The sequence below is a fragment of the Nothobranchius furzeri genome, chromosome 16, assembly GCF_043380555.1.
Source record: "Nothobranchius furzeri strain GRZ-AD chromosome 16, NfurGRZ-RIMD1, whole genome shotgun sequence".
Classification (NCBI taxonomy): Eukaryota; Metazoa; Chordata; class Actinopteri; order Cyprinodontiformes; family Nothobranchiidae; genus Nothobranchius; species Nothobranchius furzeri.
In genome coordinates this window covers 51,195,905-51,215,105 of record NC_091756.1, presented here as the reverse complement: position 1 = coordinate 51,215,105, position 19,201 = coordinate 51,195,905, and the positions used below count along the sequence as shown (strand labels likewise).

The window sequence follows — 19,201 nt, the reverse complement described above, 5'->3', positions numbered from 1 at the left end:
ACATTTGATGCTGCTGAATTGTACCAAAATATACAGAAACTGAATGAATCAGAAAATGTTATTGTTCAGGACACACAAAGGGTCAAAAAGAGGGACAGCTTGTTTTATATGCATGTTAAAGTCGATGGCAAAGTGACTCTTGATGCCATGCTGGACAGTGGTTCGATGGCATGCTCACTGAGTGAAGTAGCCCTGCAGTCGCTAATTAATGCGGGCGTTGTTATCTCTCATCAGGAGGGTACTGATGTTGTGTTTGTGGGATGTGGTGGTGCCAGAGTGAAACCAACTTCAATAATAGATCTGGAGATGGAGATCTATGGATGCAAGCTATTGGTCCCCACCTTTGTTGTAAATAACCAACAGGCTGATCTGCTCGTATTCCTGCTAACTCATCTGACAGCTGAATTTACCTGAACACTAGATGGGGCTCTGATGGGATGGTGTAAACATCACGGGAGTGTTATTTTTATATTTATAGATGTTGCTGCAGCCCAGAGGAAGGTTAAGAGCTGATCTGTTAGTCAGCAGAGAAACCAGAAGTGCATGTGACAGCCGCTTCAGAGGCTTTCAGTCTGTTTTACATGCATCCAAGAACAGGGTGTGAGCAATTTGCCTATTATTTCATGGATTCTTCATGAAGTCCAAATAATTATAGCAGAACTATTCAGAGAAGCATTAAAGATCATTTAAGACACTCAGGAGCATTAGCATCATAAACCCACCTTCATCCTCAAAGTTCTGCTGAATGATTTAATAAATTTGAGGTCTTTGCTGCTTGGTTTTCATTTTATCAACCAAAATGAAATGAGCCTGAGCTTGTGTTGTTCTGTCTGTGTCCTGTAGGGGCTGCTGATCCAAGACAAGGTGACGTCATTTTTAAGCTAAATTACAATTAATTTCTGTCCTCAGTGGATTTTAAAGTCGATATTTGTGTTGTCAGAGCATGTTAAAGGATAGTTGTGGTCTGTTGTGGTTTATCTCAGGACATACCGTATCAGAATCAGATCAGGCTCTCACTTTCTACTAAAAATAACCCTGTCTTATTCACCCGGTTGGATTCTTTTGGACTGTCAGTCTGGGTCTTGGTCCTGGTTCAGCTGTTGTGTCCCATCAGACCCACTTCTCTCAGACAGTAAACAGCAGTCTTGAAGTGGGGCCTGATACAGCAGAGGACCACTCACAGATGAACTTCCTACAGAGGCTCTTGTGTCTGCAGATAGACCTGATCCTGAGGGTCCTGCTGCTGAGGAACCATTGTGATGTTACCTCACACACCCTGGTCAATGATTGCGGATTAGCAGGTGACACATTGACCGAAGAAGCGTTTAACCTCATCAGAGCCTCAGAGTCACAACCGCATCTACAGGATTTGTCTGGGCTGGTGACATTTTGCTGGAAAAGGGGATATGTAACTAACTCTAAGGCTTGCCAGTTACACCTCTTCAACAGAAGAGGAGGAGGAGTTTGCCTGGATACCTGCTGAGGTGCTTCACGTGCTCTTCTCCTCCACCTCTCTCAGGTATCCTTCAGCAGCACACCTGAGCCCTAACCAAGGTTACCTTTAACCAGGTGTTTTCTTCTGGGCTACCATTAAACCAGAACTGGTACCACCATTTTAGTTTTGGATCCATTACACACCAGGAGCTGCCTCAGAACCTGGACCACAGACTACTATGGGAGAGTTTAACGAGGACGTGGCTGCTTGGAAGCAACAGAAAGTCAAGGTGCTTCCTCCAGATGGGGGATGGGGATGGGTGGTAGTGGGATGCTGTTTCATGGTGACAGTCTGCACGCGTGCAGTAACCAGGTAACACACACATGCACACACACATGCAGATCCTCTCACATTCACACTCTTAAAGGTACACACTCTCATACACATTCTCACATGACACATCATCCCATGTCTGTTCAAAACCAGCAGTCTGGACAAAATCCAGAACCTTCCTCAGTGAAACAGGAAAGTTCACAGAGTTTACGTTGCAAAAGAGGAGCGAGTTTACCCTCGGTGTGTGTGCGTGTGTGTGTGTGTGTGTGTGTGTGTGTGTGTGTGTGTGTGTGTGTGTGTGCGTGCGTGCGTGCGTGTGTGTGTGTGTCACTCACACAGCAAGTGCTCTCAGCAGATTTTAATGATGGGTCTTTGGGGAACTTACAGTCTGAAAATGTCCTCACAAAGATGCACAAACATGTCAAGCTCCCTGATAGGTAATAGTAAACAATTTGTTTACAGGATATTACAAAGCAAAATACAAGAATGTTAAACTGAAAAGTATCAAATTTAATCAACAATAAAATAATGTTTCTTTTTTATAATTATTCTATTCTCTCCAAAAATTATTTCTATTGACTTGAGTTGAAATGCATGAACTGGGTGGAGTGTTGGTTTAACTGGGAGGAGAACTATAAGAGGCAGTTTGAGCTGGTTTTTCTTGGAACATTTCTATTCCAGAACTGTTTATAGGAACTGAAACGTGGTGGTTTAGAAACATATAAAATGTGCCAGCAATAATTAATTTAATTGTCAACAATTAAATTATTTATTTATAAAGTGCTAGTTCACACGAGAAGTCATCTTAAAAAGCTACAAAAAATCCAGCAAGCCCATCTTTTCAGGTCCAGATTCAAACGAATTGCTTGTGGTGAGTTTAATTTACTTGTTAAACAGAAACCCACAGATTAGATAGAATTTTTTTTCATTGTAATCCTTCAACCTGAGCAGCACAATGACACGTCAATGACAAGACAAGTCTGAGCACATCAGATTGAGGCACAGAGTGATTTGATCTGTTGGCATTTTTAGGATAAACAGAAAAAACAAACATTTTGGCAGCAATATAAAAAATGAAAGATAAGATAAGGAAAATGTGGTCAGTCCTCCAGGAGTATAAGCCTATAGCGGCATAACTAAAGAGATGAGTCAGGACAATCTCAATTAAAATCTGATAATGTACGGATGAAGAATTTCTGGGAACTGACAAACTGGAAAAACCCGAACCACCTGGATTACCAGGACCAATAGGAATACTGGGACTGCTGCAAACATTAGAACCAATAGGACTGGGAACAGTGTGTGTGTGTGTGTGTGTGTGTGTGTGTGTGTGTGTGTGTGTGTGTGTGTGTGTGTGTGTGTGTGTGTGTGTGTGTTTCACCCCAAGTCTGCACGTCGTGTATAAACAGGAAAGACAACCATGCACACACACAAAGACAAACTTGTGTAACTCGAGATAGACAACTATGGAGCCGACGAGTCTGGCAACAGAAATTACTCCACCTTCGACATTCTAGCTGAAGGCTCAGGAGGTGCAGGTGGAGGAGGAGGAGGAGGAGGAGGACCAGCCTAGCCTAGTGAACTAGACCAAATTCTTGCTTTGCAAAGTTTGGTCTAGGCATGCTCCATTGGAACCTCAGCAGCTCCTACCAGGACTCTGGCTAGCCAATCACAGCTCTCTAGAGGGGTTTCAAGCATATAAAGAGCTGTGATTGGTCCATAATGGTGGGCCAATCATAGTGCTCTATCTGCTTAGTGAACAAATCACAGAGCTTTATCCGCTTTGTGGGCCAATCAGGGTACTATATATGCCTGGTGGGTGGGATGATGCAACAGAGTGAAACAAGAGTACGTCACATTCATTGTCCAGTAGAATGCGGAGATCATTTGAAAGACAACGGTAGAACCCGCCCCACAACCGAGAGCCATCAATGGAGCATGGCCAGACTAAATAATACATTTATTTAGTCTGGCTTGCCAGGCTAGGACCGGCCGGCTCAGGCGGAGAAACCTGGGCAGCCGGTGCTACACGAACCGGTGCGATGGCTCGAGTTAGGCGCCCCCCAACATCGCAGACCGAGTCCCCTAGAAAGGTCTACTGTGCGGAGAAGTGACGGGACAGGAAAAATGACAAACCCCAGGACAGGCAAAGGTTTAGGCATGCAGTGAATATCACGACAGAATCAGCGGAGGACAAGCAGTAAGACACTGGTTGAAACCTGAGACCGGGATCTGCCGACAACTCACGCAGCACTCTGTTCACCACACCAACCCGAACCATGGTTGGACCATCGAATGTAACACGATCCACCATAGCTGGCGAAAGAGCAAAGGAGATGTTATCATAAAAAGAAGAAAACTCCACTTCAGACTAATGCTCACCAGGATCCAAGTCATATAGAGACACCTCGCCTATATGGACTGTAGCACCACGTGGAACTTTTACCCTTAGGGTTTGAGAGGGAAGCACAACTCGTGTAGACACACCATGATGCTCAGAAAACATCAGCTTCTCTAGCAGGGGTGTTAAGTAACCAACAGTTACCAACAACCAAGGCTGGATTAACCATATGGGCAACTGGGCAATTGCCCAGGGCCCACAAACTCTAAAGGGCCCAGGGCAGCAAGGGCACGAGCAAAATACTGTATCTGTCAAGCTTGGTTTATGCTTGACGCATTCACTTTCCGCGCGGTGATGCGGCTCGCGGCTGGAACGCGCTTCACAACTCGCAGCGTTTATGGTTTGTGCGGCTCGTCTCTGCGGTGAGCCAATATTCTCCCAAACTGCAGGGGGCAGCATGGAGCTCTACGGCATGCATCCAACACTACACCATGGTAGAAGTAGAAATTACTGTTTACTACATGGCATTCCAGCTTTTTTAACAGCATCCTCGTCTTTTCCGACAGTGCGAGCTATTTCTCTCCAAGAATTATTAACTACATGTTGATCACGGTGATCTCTGAGAGCTGAAGCATACAAAAGTCTGTATTTACGAACCTCTGCCATACTAGTTCTTGCCGGTCCGCCATGTTTTTCCGCGTCCGTCCGTCCGCGTGGTTAGAAATTTTCCAAGGTGCGTGTTGCGGAAATCTTGAACCATGCGGAGACGCGGTGGAGGGGCGTGGTTGTTAAAATGACGCAAAATGACGCAACTTTTCCGCACGGAGCCGTGCGGACCTCGCGGACGCGTCAAGCATAAACCAACCTTAATCTCCCGCTTTATATTAAACTAGGGTGACCGTAGTCCTGTTTTCTCCGGACGTGTCCGCTTTTCACTCTCTGTCCAGGGCGTCCGGACTGGGGGGTTCTTGTATTGATGAAAATGTCCGGTTTTTCATCCAGGAGCAGGGATCGAATTATGGGGCAGCTGTATATCCTACACATCCAGGGGAGCCGGAAAAAAAAGTTTTCTACCTATATTACATTATTTATGGACTCTTCTGAGCAGAGAGCACAGCGAGCGGCACAGCGCTGATCGTTGCTGCGCAGCACTCCAGGCTGCTGCTTCCAGCGCACGGTCCATTCTCACCATCAGAAAATGTAACTCCACCCCTAGTCAAGATTTGTAAAATGCTATGACAGTGGGCGTTGTCATGGCACAGCATGGCATGGCCAAGTGTGGGGAATTTCCATCCTGGGAGGGAGGGGGAGTGGGAGGAGACTGTACCAATGACGTGAAATTGTTCCAGACCCAGTCAATCACAAGTTTAAAATGCAGTAGCTGCTGTTCTGCCACAGGGGGCAGCACTAAGAAGTTTTTAGACCTAGATTCTAGATTTAATCAAGTTTACACAAACATGTCAAAAAATGCATAGAAACAGAAAGATTGCGTTTGCAAAGACCCAATTGTACAGTTTATAAGCAACAAAATTTATTTTGGGGTTTAGTTACTCTTTAAACACACTGAAAACAGATTGTCATGCCAGATTATTGTTGAGATTGTTGACCATTTTTCTTTTTCTGCAGGTGCATTTCCATCTTCTTTGTGGAGTTTCAGGCTCACTTTGAATCCGACTACTCCTCTACCGCTTGGATCCACAGTCTGGTTGACTGCACCACCATGCTCTGTGGTCAGTTCACATCCATTATTCACACATTAGCACACACCAACATAAAAAGCATCTGAAGGTTATCTCTGTGGACAGCTCCTGTCGGTAGTCTGGTGGGGAATCGCTGGTCCTGCAGGGTGGCAGTGATGTCAGGGGGAGTCCTGTCCTCCTGTGGCCTCCTGCTCAGCTCCTTCGCTACCAGTTTGGAGCAGCTTTACTTCAGCATGGGAATCATCACAGGTCAGAACATGGGCATGTGATGACTGACAAAGTAGTACTGCAGGGTCACGTTGTCTTCCAGATCTTCAAAGGTTACTACAACATAATGCTGAAAACTACATTGGATGAAATGTTTTAGGAATTGGTTGTTGGAGTTCTGAAATGCGTTTCCAGTATTACACACAGTACATTCCACCCAGTCTGCCCTGAAGCGGTAACTGTCAGTGCACATCCAGTTACATACCAAAGAGGAACAACTTGACTGCAAACAGAAACGAGACTACTTGGCACGCTCTTTTTATATTCGTAACAAAAAAACAAGAAAAAAAGGAATGTACTTGGAATAAAAAGGGAACACTGAGACCCAGATACTTGGCTCTGAAGCTGAGAGTTGCTGTTTAAGAAGTTTTCAGGTTTAAATATTTCCTTGTCTGTACTGGTTTTGACACCTGAGAGGTAAAATCCGCCCTTCGCTCCGATCCTGCCTCATACCTCAGGGTAATTATTGGATAAAATGTTCTGCCCTGAAGGAGTCCTTCCTAAGCTTGAGTGGAAAGGAAAATGTTTCTTGGAAATGCCCACTCGTCTGATTTTGGTCCAGTTGTGTGAAGGTGGATATATATTTTTTTAATCTTTTATTTCATTCACAATGTATAAAATAAACACAAACAAATACAACATACATTAACATATTGAAAAAAAAACATTGGAATGAAAAGGAGCAGATAAAAGAAAAAAATCTTATGATTTCTGCCCCTTTTTACAAAATAAAATTATCCGCCAAACAAACACAGTATAACCTCAGTCACTTTCTAATATTTTCATGTCTAATCTTTGACATTATAATTCTCCTTTTCATAATACTAAATACATTAGATTTAATACATTTTTTTAAATATTGCAAGTGTAGTTGATTCTTTAAATTCCTTGTTAATGGCATTCCACAATCTTACACCATTTACAGAAATGTTACATTCCCTCACTTTGGTTCTGAATCTAGGTTTCTTAAAGACATCAGTTCCTTTTAACGTGTACCCACTTACTCTCTTATGAAACATTTTCTGAATATTAGTTGGTAGATTACTCGTATTCGCTCTGTACATTATTTGCAATATTTTCCACTCTACCAAGTCAGGAAATTTCAGTATTTTGTATCTAATGAATAATTGATTAGTGTGATCTCTATAGTTACTGTTATTAATGATCCTCAATGCTCTTTTTTGCAAAATGAACAACGGTTGTGTTAAAGTTTTGCAAGTGGCTCCCCAAATTTCTAAACAATAAAATAAATATGGTTCAGTCAGTGAGTGATACAATGTTAACAACCCCGACAAATTTAGTAGAAACTTGACTCTATATAATACACCTATGGCTTTGGCGATTTTCCCCTTTATATAACCTACGTGTGATTTCCACGTGAGACTCTCATCGAACATGACTCCAAGAAATTTGGTTTCTTTTACTCTTTGAATTTCCATTCCATCTATCATTAAATGTACATCACAGCTTCTTCTGTTATTAAACAGTATAAAGTTTGTTTTGTTTAGGTTCAGTGAAAGTCTATTTATATCAAACCATTTTTTTTACTTTAATCAATTCACTGTTTATCACTTGAGTTACTTCATGTGCATTTAATCCTGAATAAAACAAAGTAGTATCATCCGCAAATAAAACTGTGCCAAGTAAATTAGAAACATTTACCAGGTCATTAATAAACAATATGAACAGTTTAGGTCCGAGGACTGACCCTTGTGGCACACCATAATAAATATCTTTTAATTCAGAGTTAGCATTATTTATTTGAACAAACTGTTTTCTATTGCGTAAATAATTATTAACCCATTGATGCGCCACCCCTCTTAATCAATTTCCCTCTGGGATTAAAAAAGTATTTTTGTATTTGAATTTGAATTATTCCATACCGGTGTAATTTAAGAAGTAACCTTGAATGATCAGTGACATCAAATGCCTTTTTTAAGTCAATAAAAACACTAATGAAATAGTTTTTATTGTCAATTGCTGATGAGATTTTATCTACTAAATCCATAACTGCCATTGCTGTTGAATGTTTGGTCCTAAAGCCATACTGTTCATGATTTAAAATTGAATTTTCGTCAATGAATTTGTCCAACCTTAATGCAAACACTTTTTCTAATATTTTGGAAAACTGTGGAAGCAGTGACACTGGCCTGTAATTAGTGAAACTCTGTTTATCACCGCTCTTAAATAATGGAACCACCTTGGCAATTTTCATTAAATCAGGGAAGACTCCTGTAGATAGTGACAGATTGCAGATGTAAGTGAATGGTTCAATAAAGAACTTTTATTGCCTGAACTTTATTTTCAAGTGTTGTTTATATTATTTCCCACCTGAAGAGTTCAGGGTATCCTCAGAAGTATGACCTCCGTGTCAGGATCGTTTTCAGAGGACAAATTTCTTCCCTGGATTTATTTTTCCACCTGGTTTCTAGAGCTGAAAAAGAAACCCACAGAAAGACCCTGGTTCTGGAAATGCTGTTGTTGTTTAAACATTTCTTTTTTTGTACATTTTAAAGCTCTTTTGTTCAGACACCAAAATACAGAAATTTTACCTTGACGTGTTTCAACTTGATAAGTGACTTTAGGAACAAAGGAGACAACAAGAATCTTTATGTTCCATAAATATACTGACGTTTGAAACCTGTCTACCCCTACCAGGCCTGGGATTTGCCCTCTGTTACACCCCCGCAATCGCCCTTGTTGGCTGCTACTTCCGGCGCAGGAGGGCCTTGGCGTACGGCATCGCCATGTCAGGCAGCGGTATTGGGACATTTGTTCTGGCCCCAGCCGTGCAGCTGCTCATCAGTCTGTGCTCATGGAGGGGGGCCCTTCTCATTCTCAGTGGCTTTGTTGCTAATCTCTGCGTCTGTGGAGCACTGCTGCGACCAATCACAGTGCAGGAGGAGGAGGAGACGGAGGATATACGGGGGGATTCATGCGATGAGAAACTGCACTGTACGTATCTTTATTGTTGGAGAGTTTCAGATATAGCCACAATCCCAGCACATGTTCAGAACCGTACGATACCAGAGAACTAAACCTCTATGGTTCTGGATTAGGTTGTAATGTAAGGTATCTTTGATCTGAATACTTGTAAAGTCAGCCACCAGTTAGCTGCCACTTAGCAACAAACCTTTTACACCTTAGCAGGTAACTAAGGTAACTGAGGCTGACGTGTATGCTCTGACACAGGTGATGTCTCATCGCAGGACATTGAACTTTCTGAAAAACTCACCCAAGATCCCAAAGACACACATTTGTCATCCATCAAGGAGTCGTCATTACCTTGTCAGCCCCTGTCCTGCTCTGAAAACTCTGTTCCTGGGCTGAAGAGAAGGTACTGCTTCCTGTCCAGTAAGGAGTATCACTTTCTGCTGCTACCAGACTTCCTGGGTCTGGCTGTGTCCCTCCTGTTCCTGGCCAGTGGCTGCAGCCTGCCCTTCGTCTACCTTGTGCCATATGCCCTGAGCACCGGTGTCAGCCACCAGAACGCTGCCTTCCTCATGTCTATACTTGGAATCATTGATATTGTGGGAAACATCACCTTCGGCTGGCTGACAGACACAAGGTAAGCTTTGAAATTCAAGATGCTTTGTTTGTCATCGCAACATTCAAACAAAAAAAACTCTTGCTGTGATTTGATCAACTGAATTAAAATTCTAATTACTTATGTGCATAAATGGTCTGACTCATGACAGCACGTAGAGAGTCAAACTTTGAAATGAACACCTCAGCTGCGGTGGGGAGACCAAGCCACTGGAAGGCAATAAAACATTTTTCGTGGCTACGACACACAAACACTTTGATTTCAGCATCAGTTGCCATGGTTACCCATAAAATTCTACAGGTTTAAGGCTTATTTATACTTCTCCGTCAGCTCAAGTGTGGAGTCATGCACACTCCTGACAAAAAGGTTTTCCCTTCAGACTTCTCCATCACCCAGGGAGAGTTGCAAAGCAAATCCCCACCAGGACATCAGAGGCCTTTCAGGGGTGTCCTGCCACTATTACAGTCACATCTCCCATCTACCATAGGGTGTTTTCTATTGTGTTTATGTAATTCAGAAACATTATAACATTTGTCCCTCATTCTCCTCCACCTCATCACGCAATCAGCACCTCTAAACCCACGTCTCTCGTCATTTCTGTCGATGAATAAAATGTTTGCTCCATATCTTTGTACTCCTTCAGTCACAGGGGAAGAAATGTTCATTTTTTGGCATTCTTCAGTCTGCTCCACGTCTGCCAGTAAATATATTTTTGAGGGGGCAATGGCGGTGTTGTTGACGAATTTAAAGGAAACAGCGTCCTGACCAATCAAAAGCACGCAGTTTCTGTCATTTTTGACGGAAGTCCTCAGAGAGAAAGTTAGAGTCCTTGTGAGTTCTATGAGACAGAAAATGTGTTTGTGTAAGTAAATGTTTTGCTGAGCACGAGTAGAGTTTGAAAGATTATATAGTTTTATAAATGAGGCACTGGAGCATTACCCAGCAGATGGTTAACCTGAGATCAGTCAGTAACACAATGTGAGACAAATCTCAACTGAAGTCACCTACTTTCCAACAGGTTGTCTTGTGTCTGGTAAAGTGACTTCCTGTGTGTTTCAGGTGTTTGAAGCCACACCGTCTCATCTGCTACATCTTCTCAGTGGCGATGGAAGGTCTCTGCTGCCTCTTCATGCCGCTGCTGTGTTCCTTTGCTCTCCTTGTGCCGTTCTCCGTACTCTATGGTTACTTTGATGGCGCCTATGTGGCTCTCATCCCAGTGGTGACGTCTGACATGGTGGGAGTTTCATATCTGTCCTCGGCACTGGGTGTGGTCTTCTTCCTGCATGCTGTCCCTTATTTGGTCAGCCCACCAATCGGAGGCAAGTTGTACTGGTTATACGTTTATAGTATGATGACACCACACCTAACCTCCTCCCTTTTTAAAATAATTTTATTAATAAAGCAGCAAAACAATTATCACTTCATATTTAGAAAAGTAAATAAAGGAAGCTGACCTACTTCTTCTGCACACGCAGGCTGGCTTGTTGACGTCACAGGAAGTTACACCGCCACCTTCTTCCTTAGTGGATCCACACTGCTGACCAGCTCGCTGGTCATCTCCATTGTAGCTGGGATTCGCTGCTGCCGCCAACACCGGAACACTAGACACAAATCCCACTCCCTCAGACTATGTAACCAATCAGACTGCTTCCAGAAAGTGGTTCACAGCCAGGGATCTCATTTATAAAACATTGCGTAGAATCCTTACTAAAACCGTACTTAAGCTCAGCAAAAAAACGCACTTCCGCCAAGTGGGTTTGTGATCTATCAAACATGGAGTACGCACAGCTGCATGCAATCTCCGCTTCATAAATCGGAGACTAACGAGAATGTTTCTCAGCTGCATTTTAGTCTGCATTTCGACTTTCAAAAAACTCCTGAAGACCCTGCTCTTCAGAGAGCATCTTCTAAACTAGCACCCTCCCTGCACCCGTCCCCCTCTCTACTGTCCACTCCTTGTTCCCTCCTCTCCATGATTCATGATACTGCCTCACTGCCACCTACAACTGACTGGAAATTGTTTGTTGTTGTTGTTATTGTTGTTGTTAGCCTCAAGGGCAACATGCCGTTTTAACTTGTAAGTCGCTTTGGACAAAAGCGTCTGCTAAATACATAAACATAACATAAACAGTCACATCCCGCCCTCACCATACCCACTTACTGCCATAAATAGTCAATGCAAAGTGCCTTGTAGACCTCATGCATATACATAAGGCGGCTGTTGCAGCGCTCCGCCAATGACGATGGCGACCATAGATCAAGGCAGATCAAGGAAGTGCTATTTCACAGAAGCAGACATTCAGGTACTTGTGGGTGAAGTGGAAAACCAAAAGAAGGTGCTTTTGCAAAATAAATAAGAGAAAATCCACGGAGTGGCACAGCGTTGCTGAAGCCGTCAATGTTGTGAATTTTTCAGAGATCTGTGGCGGATATAAAAAACATTCCAATTGGGATTCGATCAACAGACTCCCAGGTGACAGTCACGCACGCTAACCAGCCATCCAAACAGAAATCTCCCTTGTCCAAGTAGCCAGGGCGCATGATCAAGTGGGTCACAGATGCATGACATTCTGTCTCAATCTGCCCCCTGCTGATATTCTGCTCTTCAGGCTGTGTGTGTGTGTGGGGGGGGGGGGGGTCTTGTTCTGTGTGCGCACAAAGCAGTACAAGTACTAATGCTGCAGGATTTCATCATTGTATCTTTCTCAGCAGCAGCACTGCAGGTGCTCTCCATGTCCAAAATGTGCGTAAGCCAGGTCCTTAGTCAACTTAAAACTGTGCAATTTTTCCTGCTAAGTTTTCTTTCATAAATTCAAAAGTTTGTGTGGAAAGTTGCTTACGCAGTTTTCCAACCCCGTTTTGTGCGTAAGCAAGCTTGATAAATGAGGCCCCAGGACATTTCCCCAGAGTCATCCTGATAACAACCAATCAGATTCATGGACACTAAAGAACACCGGGAGAGATGTGACTGGCTGCATTCAGATCTTTATGTGAAGATTTATTCAGGGTACTATTCTTTGAAACAACTTCAGACTTAGTTGTCATTGACTCAGGTGGTATTAAAACAAGTTAAAAAGTTTACAAGTCTGAAGTGATAATGGCAGAGTGAGCATACCTGTATGGACTCTCATTAGGGACAAAAGTTTCCCAAAAAGGTTTCTTCCACAGATGAATCTGTAGTCAAACACATGAAACCCAAGGTACGGACATCTGGAATACTCAGGGATGATAGTTTTCTTGTTTCCTGTGAATGTTGCACTATTCGTCTGATTTGTCATTCCAGTATTTACCATTATCAATAACCATCCACATCCACTTCAAAAACTGTTGGTGCTGTTTTGTAAACTGATCATTGAAATGACTCCTGACCAAAACCTGTCTCTTGTAAAGCTCCAGTGTGTGGTGAAACATTTCTGGTTTCCCGTTTCTGCACTTGAACTAATTTCTTCATCAGGAGTTAATGACCTGCAGCAAAAAGGTTCATGAATGTTCAAACTGCTTTCTTCAAAGTGTTCTGGATCATCACCCTTCTGGATTGGAAAACTGTATGCTGCTCTTTTAAGATGTGGAACACTTAAAAAAAAGCATTTTAAGGATTATTTCTGATTATAACCAGTCACTCTGAGGTTTTAATGCAGACTGAACATGAAAATAGTCTCCTACAACTATCTGCTGCATTAGCTTCTGATAGAAAATAGTCAGTGAAACTTTAGGATTTTAAAAGCCTGACAGATCTACATCACACTGTTTCTTAATGTTCATGGACTCACAACAGGAAAGGCTATTGGTGTTTTTGCATCTAGCAAACAGCTCAACTAGCAGCAACTGTTAGCATTAGCAACTCCACCACACAGCAGAAGCTCCTCCAGGCTTGTTACTTGTGGAAATGAAACGTCCATATTGCAAGCCCGTGGTAAAGTCGTGTTGCTGTTATCCAGTCCAAGATGTCCAAATACTGTAATGTTTCTTGAATTAAGATGTTTCATGTTCTTTGCAAAAGATCTTTATTTCTCATCTTCACCAGCTGTCTTTCATCTGCCCATCAACACTCTCCTCAACTCTTAAATAGATCTGTCTAACACCGCCCTCTTGTGGGCAGAGCCATAAGTTATCACTACAAATTCCAGGAAATAGACTCCCAAAACCTGCATCTGAAGCTCAGCTGTAACGTGGGTCACTTCTAATCATTTCTGTAGAACTCTGCTTGTTTTCCAGTTTGTGTCCTAAGACTTCAGTGTTTTAAGCTTTGTGCTCTTTAGCTTATTTTTCTGTTATTTAGGAGTATCCCTACTGAGTTTTCCAAAATATTTCTTCTGCTAATATGAACTCAACTTCAGCTAAGGTCTTTAGTTGTTTTTAACTTGGTGCACACACATAAACAGCGTTAATGCTAATTAAAAAAAGAAGCCATCATCCAATTTTGTTTTAAATTTTGCAATAAAATGTCAATTCCACTCCCCCACATGAGAGAAAGTTGGAGGAATAAACTTGAGTGGAGCCACTATCATAATGCTAGTTGACAACAATGGGAGGGTTTTTGTTTGTGCCATGCCAAGCTCCCCACTTGCTGTGTGCCTGTGACTGATCACATTTGTTTAAGTCACAACTGATTTATCATTAAATTATTTTTAACAAGTTACCATTTTATCTTCTCTTTTTGCATGAATTATGACAAAAGTATTATGAACTATTTAACCTTTTACTTTGTCACATTTGCTATAACTGAATACTGACCCAATGCCCCATCATATTGTCAAAGTAAGGAGCAAAAAGGGATTGCTGCGTCATTTAAAGTGTTTTAATAATAACAGATAGAAAAAAAAGTCAAAAGAACACATTTATAAACAAGTGTTTAAAAATCCTGAGCCATTTCTTTGATTTCATTTCTTGCACGTTTTGGAACGTAGTTGCCTCCTAATGATCAGGTGATCACTCTCCTTGTCATCCTCTGCACCTGCAGACATCTGAAACGAGATAGAATAAACTGTCAAACACAACTCCCCCAAACATCCCCACGAAGACCCACTGTGCCTCACCATATGTGGCGAGTCAACCAGCTGAGACGAGGTATCCAACTTGAACAGCTTCCTACGTCCTCGCCGAGGTTTGGTTACCACGGTGACTGCCTCCTTCTCTACTGAATGATCACTGACTGGAGCTGGGACAGGTTTAGCTACACAAAAAGATGATGTTTGTCAAGCTGAATTGGACTCAAATAACCATGCAGATAGCATGTCAGAGAATGTATGTTCACTCATTAAAGATCTTCATAAACATGAAATCATTTTCATTATATTTTTGTTCTTATAAAAAACATCTGATGATGAAAATCAAAATGATGAACCAGATCAGAACAGAATAAACCTCAGCTGCAACTCTAACAGTGCCCTCTGCTGTTCAAACACAGAACAACAGGTGCCTGGATCAGTCACAAACCTTTGGTTCTCAGAAAAGGAGAGTTCTGGATCAGCTCTTTGATCTTCAGCGGAGCTCCACCCTCCTGTTCCTGCACCACAGAAGAAACAAGCAGGTTAAAACTTTCTGCCTACAGGTGCTTTACCTGTCCCCTCAGACTCTTCACCTGTTTGTTGCTGCAAGTGTCTACTCTAACTCTGCTGCTCTTGTTTTCTTTGAAGACCAAACCCTGAAAGACACCAAACATCTGGGTTACAGGGTATCTGCAGATTTAAGGGAGCCAAATTTAAGACTTTTTAAGACCTTTTTTAAGGCCACTTTGACCAAATTTGAGCTATTTTAAAATTTAAATTTAAGCTATAATTTCCAGCTATTGCCTGGAACCGGTGCTAACCACGTTGCGAACGTGGGATTAGCCATCCAGTTACCATTAAACTTGCCCTTTCCCATGGCGCAAGCTCCCACTAGCTTAACCAGCTAATGTGCTCATCTAAAAAAAATAGCCCCCTTTCACAACCAACTGACTGCATACGGTTCCGCTTACGTCAACATCATACACAAAAAATGCTGAACACTAACTAGAAATTCACGGAATTTTTATAGAAATAAAAGAATCTTGTTTATTGGGTCTTTGGTCATTTAAGACCTTTGGAAACTGGATTTAAGGATTATTTGTCATTTTTAAGGACTTTTAAGGCCTTAAATTAGGAAAAGCTAATTTAAGACTTTTTAAGGTCCCGCGGATACCCTGGGTTATCACAGATGCCTCCCATCAACTAGCTGTTGAAACACACACCAATACCCACTTCGCTGTTCTTCCTCTTTCTGCCCAAGGTTCTGCTAATCTTCTTCCTGCCAGTCCCGCCAGATCTCAGAGGTGAAGCACAAACATCCTGATGATTAAGAAAAAGCACAAAAATTCACTGAATGGATGCATCTGTGTGTCAACAAAAGTCAACCAAATAAAAAACATCAACTTTTACTACTTCAGTCTTGCAGGCTGAATTAGCCCGCAGCAGTTAACACACAGGTTGCCCTCAGATCCCTTTTATCAGTTTATATTTCAATTTTAACATATTTTTCAGACACTGAAGGATCAGAAATTTAGTTTCATCATTTTATTCTTATTTCAGAGTTTGATCTTAAATTCTGATAAATTAAATAGAGACACGAGCACCTCTTGCTGCACCTCCTTCTCTACAGACCTCCTCAGACAAAACAAAGAAGGACTCAGGCTCAGGTGAACCGACTCACTTGCAACTCCCCCTGAAGATGAGCCTCTCTATCATCCCCCATCCTGCAAAGCCGTTTGTCCCTCTTCTCTTTCACTCCCAGGTTCTCCTTCTCCTCCTCCTCTTCCCCCTCCTCCTCACTCCTTTGCAGGTTCTCCTTTAGATGCTGAAGCTCTGGAAGGAGACACAAAATCATCAAAGTCTAACTTCATCTCATGATCAGAAGCTCTGTTCTCTGGGTCCTGCAGACTGAGCAGGTGAAATTGAACCTAAGAAGAAATTTAATGGAGCTTTTGGAAAAACCTGAAACATTTAAGCTGAAAAAACAAAAAAACATAAGCAGAGGTTTTAAACATATTTGTTTTCATCAGTGAATCCAAAGAGTTCAAATATCCTGCAGCCCCACAAATCCTGAATGGGTTCCTCCAGCAACAGTTTTCTTTATCCTCATCAGGAAACTGAAGTCTGCTTGTGAAAAGCCAGAAGCAGAGAAACTTTCCAAAGTGCATGAGCAAAGCATCAGCTGTTGATTAGAAAAAATACCTTCTGACATTTGGGTTGGCATTTTATTACATTTCAGGAACATTTCTTATAGTTTTGATTTAAGAAAAAATAAAAATAAAAAAATAAAAAATAAAATATATATATATGCACCAAGGGCACACATCCTTTGGTAGATATGTTTTTGTTTGTTTTTCTTGACTGAGCTGAGCTGAATTTTATGTAACTTGATTTAAATCTGACTGACAGGAGTGCCAGATGTCATGTGACCTCACGCTCTGATGTCATACCTTGTCTCAGAGTCTCTGTGAGTTGTTGACTGTCCTCCAGGAGTGTTTCTCTCTCCGATATTAAAAGACGCAGCTCTGAAACACAAAGATAATCCATCAGCCAGTCAGGAGCGTCAAACACGACAAGTGAAATCAGGATGTTTTGCTGCTCATTATCATTACTGTCTCTGCAGCCATCCTCTGTGTTTGATTCAAATGGCTGTTCATTGATAGGCATTCAGGTGATATCATGAGCTAATAAGTCCCGCCCTCCTCACCTGACACCTCTTTCTCCTGCTCTTGCCTCCTCTCTTCTGCTCTACCCATCTCCTCCAGTCTTTGACGTAGAGCTCCACCTTCTGACTCATACTCCACCCTCAGGTTCTGCAGATGGTGAGTTAATTCTGTGGTTTGATTGGACAGCTCCTGGCACCTGTTCTTGCTGCAGGAGCAAAGGAAAAAATACAGCCGTTACAGATGTCGGAAAGCTTCCTGACACGGGATTGGGATCTAGAGGGACCCAGGAGCGGGAGGCTAAGAAAAGACAGTGAGTCCAAAATTTGCAAGATCGAAAGTGTATCTGAAGTAGTGTAGTGGCCGTAAAGGTCAAGAGGTCATCTGTAAGAAGGGTATAGAACTTAATTGTGAATCTTTGGTTAGAAAGCCTGTTTGTCTCAAGTCAATATTCAAAAACAAATATGGTGGGGCTACTGCATTTTACATCCAGAGTGAGATTGTGGTTAGAATAAGAAATGAACTTGACATGTCTGGCATTGAAGCATTGTGGATTCAGATACACATTCCACATCACAAACCCATACTGAATATTTAAATAATGTATGCACAATGTTTCAAAAGGCCTCGGACATGAATAGTGAGCTGTTTATACTTGGAGACAAGAACATTGATTGGTTTTCTAATAATTGCTCTATGAAGAACATTCTGGTGGATACAGCTGCTGTCTGTAACCTTGTTCAGATAGTAAATTTTTCAACTAGAATTAAAATCAAGCAGGACAGGTTAACAACATCAACATGTATTAATCACATTTACACAAACTGTGTTGGAAAATGTTTTAATATCACATCGGTACCAGTTGGTTTTAGTGATCACAATGTTATTGCCCTGGTATATAAAGCAAAAATTCCAAAAGTTGGGCCAAAAGTAATTTGGAGGAGAATGTATAAATCTTTCTCTGAGGGCAACTTTATTAGTGATGTGGAGAATATTCAGCAGGGTGAGGTACTGCAACATACAAATGCAGAGTTAGCTCTAGATAAGTTTTGTAAATTATTTTCAGCAATTTGTGATAAACATGCTCCAATAAGGAGAGCATCTGTGAGACTTAAAATATCACCCTGGTTAGATATTGAATTAAAACAGAGTATGAAAATCAGAGATGGAAAAAAAAAAGGTGGCTGTAGTTTCAGGCAGGCCTTAAGACTGGGAAGCTTATAGGGCACTAAGGAATATGGTAACAAGGTTAAATAGGCAAAAGAAAAAACATTATTATCAGAATAAATTTCAGCAGTATGGTAACAATGGCAATTATGGAGAACCATAAATGAACTTATGGGTGGAAGCAAAACAAGAAATGCAGCATCATTCATTGAAGTGGACGGGACATTTATAACTAAACCTTTTGAAATTGCAAGCTTTTAATGATTACTACTTAGGCAAGGTGAGAGCAATTAGGGATGAGATGCCTGTAGCGTGTAAACAACTATCAGAAATGATAATTAAAAATAAAATAATGCATGACAAAGAATGCCAGTTTTTGTTTAAACATGTAGAGGAAGGTAAAATGGAAAAGTTGCTAATAAATACAAATTGTGACAAACCTTGTGGAATTGATAACATGGATGGAAGACTTTTAAATATTGTAGCCTACTTGTTAGCCAAACCTCTATGTCACATTTTTAATTTATGTTTTGATGAGTGTCTCTATCCTGATAGATGGAAGATCTAAAAAAAGTATGCCTTTGTCTAAAAATACTAAAGAACCACTAAATAGCAGGCCGATCAGTATCTTACCAGTTCTGGGAAAATTGATGGAGGGAGTGATGTTAAAACAGATTCAACATTATTTTAGTGTGAATGGCATTTACTCTGATGCTCAACATGCTTACAGAGAAGGATTTTCTACCAGTAAGGCACTGAC

General features: G+C 41.6%; 2 protein-coding genes across 7 annotated transcripts in view; one reads left to right on the top strand and one right to left on the bottom strand.

Moving 5' to 3' along the window:
- Nucleotides 1-1,346: 1,346 nt before the first annotated feature.
- slc16a12b (solute carrier family 16 member 12b) lies at nucleotides 1,347-11,536 on the top strand. Of its 3 annotated transcripts, none has more exons than XM_070545796.1 (8): nucleotides 1,347-1,519; nucleotides 1,620-1,807; nucleotides 5,736-5,839; nucleotides 5,915-6,058; nucleotides 8,735-9,031; nucleotides 9,269-9,644; nucleotides 10,683-10,942; nucleotides 11,099-11,536. In XM_070545796.1, exons 2-8 carry the CDS (start codon nucleotides 1,674-1,676, stop codon nucleotides 11,308-11,310), a joined length of 1,527 nt encoding a protein of 508 aa, XP_070401897.1. In that variant the 5' UTR covers nucleotides 1,347-1,519; nucleotides 1,620-1,673; the 3' UTR covers nucleotides 11,311-11,536. The 3 variants fall into 3 exon arrangements, with proteins under 3 accessions (XP_070401897.1, XP_070401896.1, XP_015818006.3); XM_070545795.1 differs by having other exon boundaries at nucleotides 1,438-1,519; nucleotides 1,600-1,807; XM_015962520.3 differs by having other exon boundaries at nucleotides 1,442-1,807.
- A 2,863-nt stretch (nucleotides 11,537-14,399) lies between these two features.
- kif20bb (kinesin family member 20Bb) overlaps nucleotides 14,400-19,201 on the bottom strand; it is a 30,361-nt gene continuing 25,559 nt past the window's right edge. For 3 of the 4 annotated variants that reach the window (XM_015962509.3, XM_054749422.2, XM_054749421.2), the window contains exons 25-32: nucleotides 17,319-17,482; nucleotides 17,062-17,136; nucleotides 16,293-16,444; nucleotides 15,845-15,931; nucleotides 15,205-15,267; nucleotides 15,060-15,129; nucleotides 14,660-14,796; nucleotides 14,400-14,587 (exon numbers count right to left, since the gene is read on the bottom strand). In XM_015962509.3, the coding sequence (XP_015817995.3) occupies nucleotides 14,504-14,587; nucleotides 14,660-14,796; nucleotides 15,060-15,129; nucleotides 15,205-15,267; nucleotides 15,845-15,931; nucleotides 16,293-16,444; nucleotides 17,062-17,136; nucleotides 17,319-17,482 (832 nt within the window). In that variant the 3' untranslated portion in view covers nucleotides 14,400-14,503. The remainder of the gene's footprint in view (nucleotides 14,588-14,659; nucleotides 14,797-15,059; nucleotides 15,130-15,204; nucleotides 15,268-15,844; nucleotides 15,932-16,292; nucleotides 16,445-17,061; nucleotides 17,137-17,318; nucleotides 17,483-19,201) is intronic. The other variant, XM_054749423.2, reaches the window with a different exon arrangement.

Excerpts from the sequence above, each read along its gene's own strand:
- slc16a12b (XM_070545796.1), top strand. The coding sequence starts at position 1,674 with ATGGGAGAGTTTAACGAGGACGTGGCTGCTTGGAAGCAACAGAAAGTC. Across the intron at positions 5,840-5,914 it reads CTGCACCACCATGCTCTGTG|CTCCTGTCGGTAGTCTGGTG; the intron begins GTCAGTTCACAT and ends CTCTGTGGACAG. Across the intron at positions 6,059-8,734 it reads CAGCATGGGAATCATCACAG|GCCTGGGATTTGCCCTCTGT; the intron begins GTCAGAACATGG and ends TACCCCTACCAG.